The sequence below is a fragment of the Balaenoptera acutorostrata genome, chromosome 15, assembly GCF_949987535.1.
Source record: "Balaenoptera acutorostrata chromosome 15, mBalAcu1.1, whole genome shotgun sequence".
Taxonomy (NCBI): Eukaryota; Metazoa; Chordata; class Mammalia; order Artiodactyla; family Balaenopteridae; genus Balaenoptera; species Balaenoptera acutorostrata.
Window position 1 is genome coordinate 59547187 of NC_080078.1, and position 11472 is coordinate 59558658.

The window sequence follows — 11472 nt, forward strand, 5'->3', positions numbered from 1 at the left end:
CCCACGAAGGCTGGGCCCAGCGGAGGCCCCCTGCCGAGAGGAGGCGGTGGGGGCCCGGCCAAGAGCTTAAAGCCGACGGCAGGGAGGCCCTACCCAGACCCGCCTCACTGCCTCAGCTCTGAGGGTCTCCGAGCTCACCGAGCTTCTTCCCGGAAACTTCGCAGCCCCGCTCAGCCCCTAACGCTCAGCGCGCGGGCCCGAAGAAGCCCGGTCTACGCGTTCTGGCTAAGTCGCCGCGGGCTCCCGGCAGTAGCCCGCCCGGGCTGAACAGGAGCGCGGGTGAGGGTGCGGGGCGGACGGACGGGACCCCGCCCGGGCCGCGCTGGGGAGGACCGTCGGCGCGGTATTAGGACCCAGGCGCGGCGCAGGCTTGTGTCACCGGCTCCAGCCGCCGGCCCGCCTTGGACGCCGAGGTTGGGGTCCCGCGGCACCTGGTGAGGAGCCAGGGCGTGCGCGCTGGTGTGCAGCCGTCCCGCGGCTGATCGCTGGGGCCATGGCCGCGGCCACCAGGCGCGTGTTCCATCTCCAGCCATGCGGTGGGTGCCTGCGGCTGGAAGGCCGTCCGGTCTCCGTCGCAGAGGCGTGCTAAACTGGGACGCGGAGCCGTCGAGGCGCTGGGGGGAATGCGGACGCCGCCGGCCTGCACCGGCCCCCGGCGTGGTGGGCGAGAGGGTCGTGGGGGCTTCCCAACAGGGACGGGGGTGCCCGGGTTGAGTTCAGCCGCGAGGGAGTGGGAGCCCGGGTGGGTACGCGGGTGGCTGGGGGAAGCCCAGGACGACTTCGTGGGCACTGCGCGCTTGACTTAACGCCGTTTTGAAACTCTTAACAGTTTTTGAACCTACGAGGTAGCTGGTGGAGGGGTGGGGGGCTTGCAAATGGCGGGGCGGAGTTGCGGGGTCCCTAGCACCTCGAGCGCCAGGGTCTTAGCGGCCGGGCGTGCAGCCACCTCGGAAAGCCTCATTTTACGTTCTACCCGACACCTTCTCGCCCCTGGCGCTGCGCGGCAGCCTGCCCACTCTTAGGGATCCTTGGGCCTCTGACGGTCCCCTGCGCGGCCGCAGCAGTCTCTCCGTCGCCGCCCTGACACCTGAGGGCCAGCCCGGGGTTTGTACGACCATCTATTTACGTGCACTTGAACCGCCCCGCAAGGGAGTAGCATCTCCACCCTTCCATACCCTCGTCATCCTCGTCCTTTGTCCATCCCTGCAGCCTCCGGTGCTAGCTTTACTGACCCCGCCCCTCCTTTCTGGATGCCGCCCGGGCTCCCGCCCCGGGAGTCCGTCCGCATCCTGCCCCCCGACCCCCAGGGTCTCCGAGTCTGGAGGCGCTTTCCTCTCGTGCACGCGGCCCTTCCTGTCGCTTCCTTCCTCGCACAGCGAGGCACAAACAGCCCGGACCATCCATCCGGGGCCCGGCGCTGAGAGCGCGGACAGCTCTCTTCCTCCCCCCTCACCCGCCCCCCACCCTGCGGCATCTCCCAAGAGGACCAACGGCTCCGCCTCCCAGGAGAAAGTGGGTGGTGCTGAGGGCAGGAGGCCGTTGCCGGGTCGCCCCCGTGTGACCCCTGGCGCGTGAGGTTGGGGGCAACTGCACGTGTGATGGGTGTTGATGGCACCAGGGACCGACGTGAGAGTGAGAGCCGAAATGTGCTGGCAGAGCCCCAGCCCAGTTACTGGGCTTGGCAGCGAAGGCTTGAGAGAGGGAGGCCGGCTTCCACAGGGAAGGTGGCCAGACAGGTCTCCTCCTTCCAGACTCCTGCAACCAGCGAATCCTTCCTTCCTTCCCTGGGTATTGTTAATTACTCCTGGAGAAAACATGCTGAGAACATCTCCCCGTCTGCCTCGGTCCTTTCCCACCTGGGCAGCCCCTAGCAGATGGGCTGAAGAATAACAGGCCTGGCTTCCTCTGGCTCCTCAAGGAGCCCCTGTCTTGTACTGTCCCCTGCTCCTTTTTCTCCCAGGGTCTCTGGGAAGGGTAAGAAAGACTCAGCAAGGTTGGTGTGTGGGGTGGGCAGCAGATGTGCCCTGGAGACTGTCCGGGGCTGGTGCATGGAGCTGGTGACAATTCTTTGGCTTGCCTTGCAGAAAACTCTTCTATCATGTCGCAGAATGGATACTTTGAGGATGCAGGTGAGTACATTTCAGGTATGGGTGTGTGTATATAGAGAGCTCCTTGGTCAAAAGTCTCTAGGGGACCTAGTCCATCCACCTGGGTACTCATGATCCTCTGCTGGGGCTGGGATGCCTTTGGATTCTACCCTCCAGGAGGTTGTGATGTGGTCAGAGGGGCAGCTGACACTGCCCTGGACTCTGGCAGATCTCTGGTTGTCCTGTGGTCCTGGGAGGGCAGGCTGCTCCCATCCTGCACTATGTGGACCATCTGATAGCCCATGGTTTTGCTGTTACAATGCTCTGGTTGTCTGGCCAGCTTTTAGGCTAAGTGTTGTGTGTGCCCACATTCCTCAGACCCCGCTGAGCCCTGTGAGGGAGGGGCTGCCATTGTCCCTCTAAAGAATTGTAATCTCTCTGCACCTCAGCTTTCCCTGCTTGCACCAGCCTGGCTCTCTCCCTCCCCACATCTCTGGGCTGGCTCTCCTGAGCCCGGATTCGGGAGCTGGCCTCAGAAGGGTGTTTAGTGGGACAGTGCTTGGACACAGTGGTGATGTGCTCCTACCCAGGGTCCCCAGAGCATGGTGACTGCATGTGCCAGGCTGCTGGTGGGCAGGTTAGGTATGTGATTGGGCTATAGGGTGGAGATAGGGCACGCATGGCATCCCAGGAGCCTTGCAGGGAGCTGGTAGTGTCTGCTGGGTAGGTCCTAGATAGAGCCCAGGATAGGGGAGAAGAGGGACAGTGTGAGAGGCATGCCGGGGAATAGTGGGTGCTGGTGGGGGTGACAGAAGGGAGGTTGGGACAGGTTGGGGCTGGGGAACCAAGCATTCTAAGCAAAGCAGGTCTAGAATTGGGGAGGAAGGTGTTTTTCATGGACATGAGCTCCATGACAAATGGGGGAATGACATCTTTTGACTTAATAGTTCTTCTCTGGGCTCTGGGTGCAGTGCAGACCTGGAGTTAGGGGTCACCAGTCCATGAGGGCCTTGACAGAGGAGGCCTAGTGCCTCCTACCCAGAAAGGGCCCAGGCTGAGCACAGCACATTGGGGGAACAGGGCCTGGGATGTGCAGAGGAAACCAGTGGGAGGGAGTGGAAGTGAGTCAGGGTGAGTCACTGCCTGGCAGGTGGAGGCATGCTGCTGACCCGTCCCTGTTCCTGCACAGGTGTTTTTCAGGCATTGGTGGGGGTCTCAGCTACAAGGGCTCCTGGGTGAATCACAAGTGGTGGACCACAGTGGACCCACAGGACAGTGAGGAAGAGGTGTCAGCTGGGCCAAGAGTAAGGCAAGGAGGGCCCTAGGTGGACTTGTCAGAGGAGGAAGGGTCTGTCAAGCCTTGAAGAAGGCCCTCCAGGGAGGGAAGCCCTCAGCTTGGAGGACAGGAGCTGGCATGCCTGGGGTGCTGGCCGCCTGGCCCGAGGAGTGAGAGATTGAGATGGGCGGCGTGGGACTGGGCCTGAGGGGCCAGGGGAAGCAGGGCTGGCTCAGGCTGTCATCCCAGAGGCTGTGGGGAGCCCCAGCAGGACTCAGGGCAGATTGGAACTTTTGCATGTCATCAGGAAGGCTTCCTATAGGAGGGGGCCTGTGTTGGGGGGCAGTTGCAGGAACTGAGAGGCAGACCAAAAGAAAGGGGCAGCAGGCTCTGTGCTCTGGAGTCCCAAGGTGCCATAACATGCCCCTCACCCACCATGGGTGGAGGCCTGAGATGAGGCCTCCTCTGGGGTCCTGTCACCTCTGTCTCTGGCTCTGTTTGTCTGGCTCTCTTGCTTCCTGGGCCTTGTCTGATGTTGGACTAAGGTCTCTCAGCCTCGATGCTTTGCCCCACATGCCCTCCCTGTGCCAATGAGGTCCGGATACTGCAGGGCTCTGGCTTTCCTTGAGTCACTTCTGGGGAGCCAGACAGGTCCAGGTCCCGCAACCTGGAGGTTCTGAGAAGGCAGGGGCCAGTCAGTCTTAACTACATCATTGTACCATGTGCCTGGCTTAGTGTCTGTGGACTGAACATGGTCTTTCTCTAGCTAAAGGATATGTGTGGCACAGAACAGTGCAGGGTTCCCGCTGCTGAAGAATGTTGGAGAAAACCATTGGGTGGGGGCTGCCAGCTGGCTGCCATACTCAGGGGGCTGGGCTAGGACCAGATATTGGGCCTAGCTGAGGCTTACTTCCTAGCCTGCTAGAGGCCTCCCTTACCACTCACCGAGATTGCACCAAGTGGGACAGCCCAGGGACCCCTGCTCCTTTGGCTTGGAGCCCCTTTGTCCTGTGTGTAGCCAGGCCCTCTTGCGGGGGTCTCTCTTGGTGGTGGTTGGGGCTCCAGGCTACCTCAAGTGTGACGCGGATGATGCCTCTGAAACCCGTGAGGAGAGCCTGGGGGATGAGGCCTTCGACACGGTCAACTCCTCCATTGTGTCTGGCGAGAGCATCCGTTTCTTTGTCAACGTCAACCTCGAGGTGCAGCCCACCCAGTCCGGTATGGGGGCTGTAGCAGGGACGGGTCAGGGGAGGCACGCAGGGGACTGGGGACTGGGCAGATACGGCCCCGCTCCACCAAGAGAGACCTGAAGGGCTGGGGCCGCCCCCTGAGCCCTCCCGCTTTCCTCCAGCAGAGGGTGAATCGCCTGGCGGCTACGGGCTCCTACACACCTCCCGCAAGGTGAGTGGCCCATCGACCGGATGGGAGACATTTGGTCCTGGGCCACTAGCTGGGGGTGGAGGTGGTTGCTTCCCTGAGAGAGCTCACACTGCTGCTGGATCTCACACTAGCCCAGGGCCCGGCTGCTGGGGCCAGCCACGCTGGTCTTCTCTCCGGGAAGTGGGTGTCGGGTCCTGGTGGGCAGGGTCAGCCGGGGACCACCACAGAGGAAGGACCCAGACAGCGACAGGAGGTCTTTCTTATTTATGGGCCTGTGTGGTTCTGTGTGTGGGGTCCCCACAGTACCTGAAGTTAAAGAACTTTGAGGAAGAGATCCGAGCGCACCGGGACCTAGACGGCTTCTTGGCACGGGCCAGCATCATCCTGAATGAGACAGCCACCTCCCTGGATGACGTGCTACGGGCCATGCTGTGCCGCTTAGCCCAAGACTCCCACAACACCGAGCCCGACTGCAACTTGGACCCGCTCATGGCCATGCTTTTCACTGATGCCGGGGCCCCCACGGAGGGTAAAGGTAAGGGCTGTCCCTCTGCCTGGGTGGGAGGTCAGAGAGGTGGGGCCATCTGACCCTCCTGTTCCTCCACTCTGTCAGCAGTTCACCTACTGTCAGATACCATCCAAGGGGTCACTGCCACAGTAACGGGGGTGCAATACCAGCAGTCGTGGCTCTGCATCATGTGAGTTGCCAGGCCGCCACAACTGGCCTCCCCACGTCACCTTGGAGCCAGGCATCCAGTCCCTGTGGAGGCTGGTCCGCTCAGTTTGGGGGGAGAGAGAGTGAGGAATCCATCCCCTTTGGTCTTTTTTTTCCTCCCTAACAGAGGTCACTGGGGTCATAGTTGGGGGCTAGGGGAGGGGGGGGCCCCAGCTCCCAAGGGTGGCAACTGTGTGCTATGTGCCCTCTCTGTCCCTGCCAGCTGTACCTCCAAGGCCCTGCTGAAGCGGCATGTGTGCATCAGCCGCCTGGTTCGCCCGCAGAACTGGGGGGAGAATTCCTGTGAGGTGCGGTTTGTCATCCTGGTGCTGGCCCCACCCAAGATGGTGAGGAGGGGTTTCGGGTGGCTGCTCTGTTTCCCAGGAAGGAGGGTTCCAGGTTACCCTGCCCTCTTCTTGGGGGCATCTCTCCCAGTGCTGGAGGCACCACAGTCCTGGCCTCTGAAGGCCACATTCTCACCCCCTCTGTTCATCTCCGCCCTACTGGGGTTTATTTGAAGCATACTTGCTAGGTCTTCATCAAGCCCTAATTTCCCCAGAAGTTGCCCAAAAAGTTGTATTTCTTTCCTGACTGAAAAGAGATACTTTTTAAGATTATTACTGTTCAAACATAGGGGCCTTTCTTTGGCCTGCCCAACCCTAACTCTTCTAGTTGGCTATGATTTGTTGACCAAAGATCCCTACTCCTTCCTGGGGCATTTACCCCCTGGCCAGGGGCATCTCGCTTTTGTGGGGGCTGAGACTTATACAATTTGGGGAATCTTCTTTTATGGAAAAGGATTTTAAAATCATGAATAGAAAATGGCTAGGGCCCCTCCCCAGGCCTGTGAAGGGCCTTAATGCTTAAGATTCCATTGGCTTCTTGATGATTCTGCCCCTGCCTCTGGTGTAGACTCAGAGCTTCGGATGGCCCCTCCCCAGGCTTTCTCTAAGCAAAGGGGGTGCTAACGGGATCGTCCCTCCCAGGGCTTTCATAGACATGCTGTGAATCTCTCCAGATGTTACTGTGCTGGGGAGAGAGGAAGGGCATTTAGGGCAGTGGGCAGCTCATGGGTCAGAGGGAGTGACAGCTGACAAGGTGGCCAGAACAGCTGGAAGGAATAGAATCCCTAGGATTGAGTGGCTAGACTGGTGCCTTGAGACAGACCAGCCATCCTGACACCTGGCTCCTCCTCGGGGGAACAAGCCTGCTCTAAAGCTACCAGAAAGCACAGTGTGCACGGTGCAGCCCCGGGACTAGCTTTGGACAGCACGGAGGGGGTGGATGCTGCCCCCAGGGGACCTAGGCTGGGGAGGTGAGACAGGCTGCTGTGGTAGAGGTTGAACATTGAGTTCATGGACAGGGTTGAGCTTGGCCAGGCAAGAGGCAGAAGGCTGGATGGGCCTGGAACCCCTCTGCAAATCATAAACCAGCCGACCGTGCAAATGCCACCAGTGTAAAGTAGCTGGGTGAACATTTTTTTCCATCATCATGATTTCATTATCCACAATTACACAGATTTAATACCTGAGTTTATTAAAAAAAAAAAAACTAGGTTGATGGTAGTTCTAGTGATCTGCTGACCTGGTGGAAATCGTGGCAGGGTCCACTATGCTTGAACTTTGGGGGACTACACCCAGGTCATGGGGAGAGCACCTGCCACGTGTGTGGGAATGTCTGTCCGTGAGTGGCCAGGCCGGGGCTGGGCACCCTTCGCTCTACAGTGGCTACAGATGTGATTCTCTTGCCCCATCCCCAGAAAAGCACCAAGACTGCGACGGAGGTGGGACGCACGTTTGCCACCATGTTCTTAGACATCACCTTCCGCCAGAAGCTCCTGAAGACCCGCACGGAGGAGGAATTCAAGGAGGCCCTGGTACATCAGAGACAGCTGCTCACCGTAATGAGCCACTGTCCGAGCATCAGCATGAAGGACTACAGCATGAGCTCCGTCTGCACCCACAGACCCCCGCAGGTGCAGGGCAGAGGTGGCCTGGGCGGGCAGCACGGGGCAGGGACACAGGGCTGATGGGCTCATGTCCTCTTCCCAGCCCCCACGGCACAAGGATTTTCTCCCCATGGGGAGGGGCATCTGGGAAGACATCGCCCGCAGATTCCCTGTGTACCCGCTGGACTTCACTGATGGTAAGTGGCCCGTGGCCCTCCTGGAGCTCAGCCTGTAGCTCAGGCCCCAGGCCTGTCCTGTGTCCCCAACACACCCTCCGCCCTGTCTCCCATTCCTAGGCATTATTGGGAAAAACAAAGCTGTGGGCAAATACATCACCACCACCCTGTTCCTCTACTTCGCCTGCCTCCTGCCCACGATCGCTTTTGGGTCCCTCAACGATGAGAACACGAACGGGGCCATCGGTGAGGGGTTGGAGCCTGGTGGGGCATGCTGGGTGGAGCCCAGGGCCACGGTTCCCCCCTGACCGGCCCGCTTCCTCAGATGTACAGAAGACCATAGCTGGGCAGAGCATCGGAGGCCTCTTGTACGCACTCTTCTCTGGGCAGCCGCTGGTGGTGCTGCTGACGACCGCACCCCTGGCCCTCTACATCCACGGTGCAGTGGGGGCGGCAGCGGGGAGATGCTTCCTGAGGTCCCTGGTCCCAGCCTGGCCCTGACTGCTCACTCCTGTCCCGCCGCCTGCAGTGATCCGTGGCATCTGTGATGACTACGATCTGGACTTCAGTACCTTCTATGCATGGACAGGCCTGTGGAACAGTTTCTTCCTCACGCTTTATGCCCTCTTCAACCTCAGCCTGGTCATGAGTCTCTTCAAGAGGTGACAGGGCCTTCCCTAAGCTGCTGGGACTCGCAAGCAGGAGGGAGACCAAGGCCAGGGGCCTGGGTCAGCCTCCATGCCAGCCTCTGAGGCCCTGTTAACCCTAGAGCAGATGGGGTGCCCCCACCATATCACTGCTCCAAGGGGAAAGCCTGGGACCCTGGTCCTCTTCATGGCAGGAGGTAGGGGGCCATGCTGAGGCTCGGGGAAGCCTCCCCCCTAGTAACAACTCACCCCATCTTATGAGGCATATCCCCTGTTGGCAGGTCAACGGAGGAGATCATTGCTTTGTTCATTTCCATCACATTCGTGCTGGATGCTGTCAAGGGCATGGTCAAAAGTGAGTGTATTGCTGGCGGCCACCTGCTGCAGGGGAAGCTGGGTTGAGATGGGGGGCTATGGACTGTGCCCAGAGCAGCCAAGAAGCATGCAAGTGCTAAGGTTGCTTCCATGGCCCAGGGTGCTCTGGGAGCCATGACTGGCCAAGAGCAGCAGGCCCACATGCTAGAGGGTGACAGAGCTGCCCTAGGCAGGATCAGAGGCACTGGGCCAAGCAGGATTCGCTGTCAGAAGTGGACAAGGGCAGGCTGTGGGGTGGTGGGTAGATAGGCAGGTCAAGGGGTCCTGGCTGACAGAAGGCCAGCTCTCTCCCCTCCTCCCCCCAGAATCCCTTCCTCCCCTCGGGGCTCCTTCACCCCCACATCCAGGAGGAAGCTGCTGGGCCCCAGGCTCCCAGAGCCCAGATGGCTGAGGAGTCCTGTTGGTCTGTATCCATAGTCTTCCAGAAGTACTACTGTGGCCACAACCCCGGGAACTACTACGAAGATAGGTCTTCCCCGGTGAGCCTGCTGGGCCTCAGCCCCAGCCTCAACAGCAGCCTCCACGCTGCCCTCAACACCAGCCTCCTGGCCGGCCCACCAGAGCTGTCTTCAGTGGGCAGCCAGGGCCCCGAGCCCCTGGCCCGGGACACGGCTGTGCTCAGCCTCCTCATCATGCTGGGGACACTCTGGCTGAGCTACACCCTCTACCAGTTCAAGAAGAGGTGAGGGGTGCCCCCTCAGGGTGAGGGGAAGGGAGCACAAGCCGCAGGCCACGCTGACACCCACCTGCCTCCCTAGCCCCTACCTGCACCCCTACATGCGTGAGATCCTGTCAGACTGTGCCTTGCCCATCTCAGTGCTTACCTTCTCCCTCATCTCTTCCTACGGCTTCCAGGAGATTAAGAGTGAGTTGGGACTAGGCGTGGGGTGGGGTGGGGTGGGGTGGGTCGCTCTGTGGGGGAGGAAGGCTTGAGCAGGGGCCTGTACCCGGCTGCAGTGGGCAAGTTCCGCTACAACCCAAGCAAGAGCCTGTTCGAGATGGCCGAGATGCACTCGCTATCCCTGGTGGCCGTCAGCGGCGCCATGGGCCTCGGCTTCCTCCTCTCCATGCTCTTCTTCATCGAGCAGAACCTGGTGGCTGCCTTGGCTAATGCCCCGGAGAACAGGTTCGCAGGGCTGGGGAGGGAGGGGTAAGCATGTGTCCAGCCCTCCAGGGGCCACGGGGCTTTGTCCACATGTGACCCTGCCTGCTGCAGGCTGGTAAAGGGCACTGCCTACCACTGGGACCTCCTGCTCGTCGCCATCATCAACACCGGGCTGTCTCTGTTTGGGCTGCCCTGGATCCACGCTGCCTACCCCCACTCCCCGTTGCACGTGCGGGCACTAGCTTTGGTGGAGGAGCGTGTGGAGAATGGGCACATTTATGAGACGTGAGTGTGAAAGTGGCCCCTTGAGACGTGAGACCAGAGTCACGTGGACCCTGAGGTGGGGGGTAGCCCTGGGCCACATATGACCTAAGGAAGGATATGGCTCGTGGGATAAGGGCCCAGAAGTAACAGAGCCCAGGAAGCACATGTGACCTGGGATGGACACGGCCCTGTGGACCAGGCCGGAGGTGACCCAGTGCACTGGAACCTCGCAGGATTGTGAGTGTGAAGGAGACGCGGTTGACCACCCTGGGCGCCAGCATCCTGGTGGGCTTCTCCCTCCTGCTGCTGCCCTTCCCGCTACAGTGGATCCCCAAGCCTGTGCTCTATGGCCTCTTTCTCTACATCGCACTCACCTCCATCGACGGCAACCAGCTGTTTGCACGCATGGTCCTGCTGCTCAAGGACCAAGTGAGTGTCTGGCCCTGAGAGTGAGGGGTGGGGGTGGGGGAATCTGGCTGCAGACCTGCCCACACCTGGCCCCTGCCACCCACAGACCTCGTACCCACCCACCCACTACATCCGGAGGGTGCCCCAGAGGAAGATCCACTACTTCACAGGCCTGCAGGTCCTGCAGCTGTTGCTGCTCTGTGCCTTTGGCATGAGCACCCTGCCCTACATGAAGATGATCTTTCCCCTCATCATGATCGCCATGATCCCCATCCGGTACGGGAGGGTGGACAGCAGGCAGGAGGGACTCGGCTGGGCGGGAGACGGTGGGCTGGAGTGGCTACCCTCAGCCTGTTCCTCCCTGACCCAGTGCTTATCTTCCTGCCTGTTCCCCCTCCCCTCAGATACAACCTGCTGCCCCAAATCATTGAAGCCAAGTACCTGGACGCCATGGACGCTGAGCACTGAGGTCCTGGTTACCAGGCCCTGGCCACACCCCATCCGCCCATCCCTCTGGGTCTTCCCAGGCTGGCTCTGTGGCTGTGTGTGGGAATCTTGGGGTGCTGCTCTGTGCTGCACCCCCTCACAGCTGTCCCAACTGGCCTAGGGTGTCTGGGCATTGAGGGGGCTCCAAGTTGTGTGTGTCTGCTCCTCTTCCCATTAGCCTTTTGCTTTGGGTCTGGAACTCTGCTCAGGGCAGCTTCTGCCCAGGGTGGGACTAAGCAGGATGGATTTTCTTTTGATAAAAGAGCCTGAAAGAGAAACCATTTCCTTGATTGTGTAAGGAACTTGCTGTATGCGCATTAGAGAATAAAGCTCCTGTTTCTATGCTTCTACATACCGCCTCCATCCATGCTGCCCTGCCCCAGCCACTGAAGGCCACCTGAGGGCCCTGAGGAGGGAGAAACCCTCCCAAGGGAAGTGGGATAAAAGGGACTGATTTGTTGAGTGCCGCCTAAGGGCTATTACTTCCAGCTCCACACAGTAGCTCAACAGGGAAACGTGGAAGATCCAGGAGGCCTTTGTTCTGCCATGTTGCCAGGAACCTGCAGGGAAAGTGGGCTTGGGGCCAGTGAAGAGCCCAGTGGCTG

At 60.2% G+C, this 11472-nt stretch overlaps 1 protein-coding gene across 1 annotated transcript; it reads left to right on the forward strand.

Annotated features, from left to right (window-relative positions):
- Positions 1–410: 410 nt before the first annotated feature.
- On the forward strand, positions 411–11136 carry SLC4A11 (solute carrier family 4 member 11). Its single transcript, XM_057529291.1, has 20 exons — positions 411–536; positions 2085–2129; positions 4429–4581; positions 4718–4764; positions 5047–5278; positions 5357–5441; positions 5682–5805; positions 7218–7433; positions 7510–7603; positions 7703–7828; positions 7908–8021; positions 8112–8244; positions 8511–8584; positions 9022–9286; positions 9363–9469; positions 9562–9730; positions 9821–9994; positions 10207–10402; positions 10488–10657; positions 10786–11136. Exons 1-20 carry the CDS (start codon positions 494–496, stop codon positions 10847–10849), a joined length of 2631 nt encoding a protein of 876 aa, XP_057385274.1. The 5' UTR covers positions 411–493; the 3' UTR covers positions 10850–11136.
- Positions 11137–11472: the final 336 nt, after the last annotated feature.

What these genes read in the sequence shown, in the direction of transcription:
- SLC4A11 (XM_057529291.1), top strand. Translation starts at nt 494, where the DNA reads ATGGCCGCGGCCACCAGGCGCGTGTTCCATCTCCAGCCATGCG. An exon ending in GGCCCCCACGGAGGGTAAAG is followed by an intron (nt 5,279 to 5,356) that starts GTAAGGGCTGTC and finishes CCACTCTGTCAG; the next exon opens with CAGTTCACCTACTGTCAGAT. An exon ending in CCTGGCCCTCTACATCCACG is followed by an intron (nt 8,022 to 8,111) that starts GTGCAGTGGGGG and finishes CGCCGCCTGCAG; the next exon opens with TGATCCGTGGCATCTGTGAT.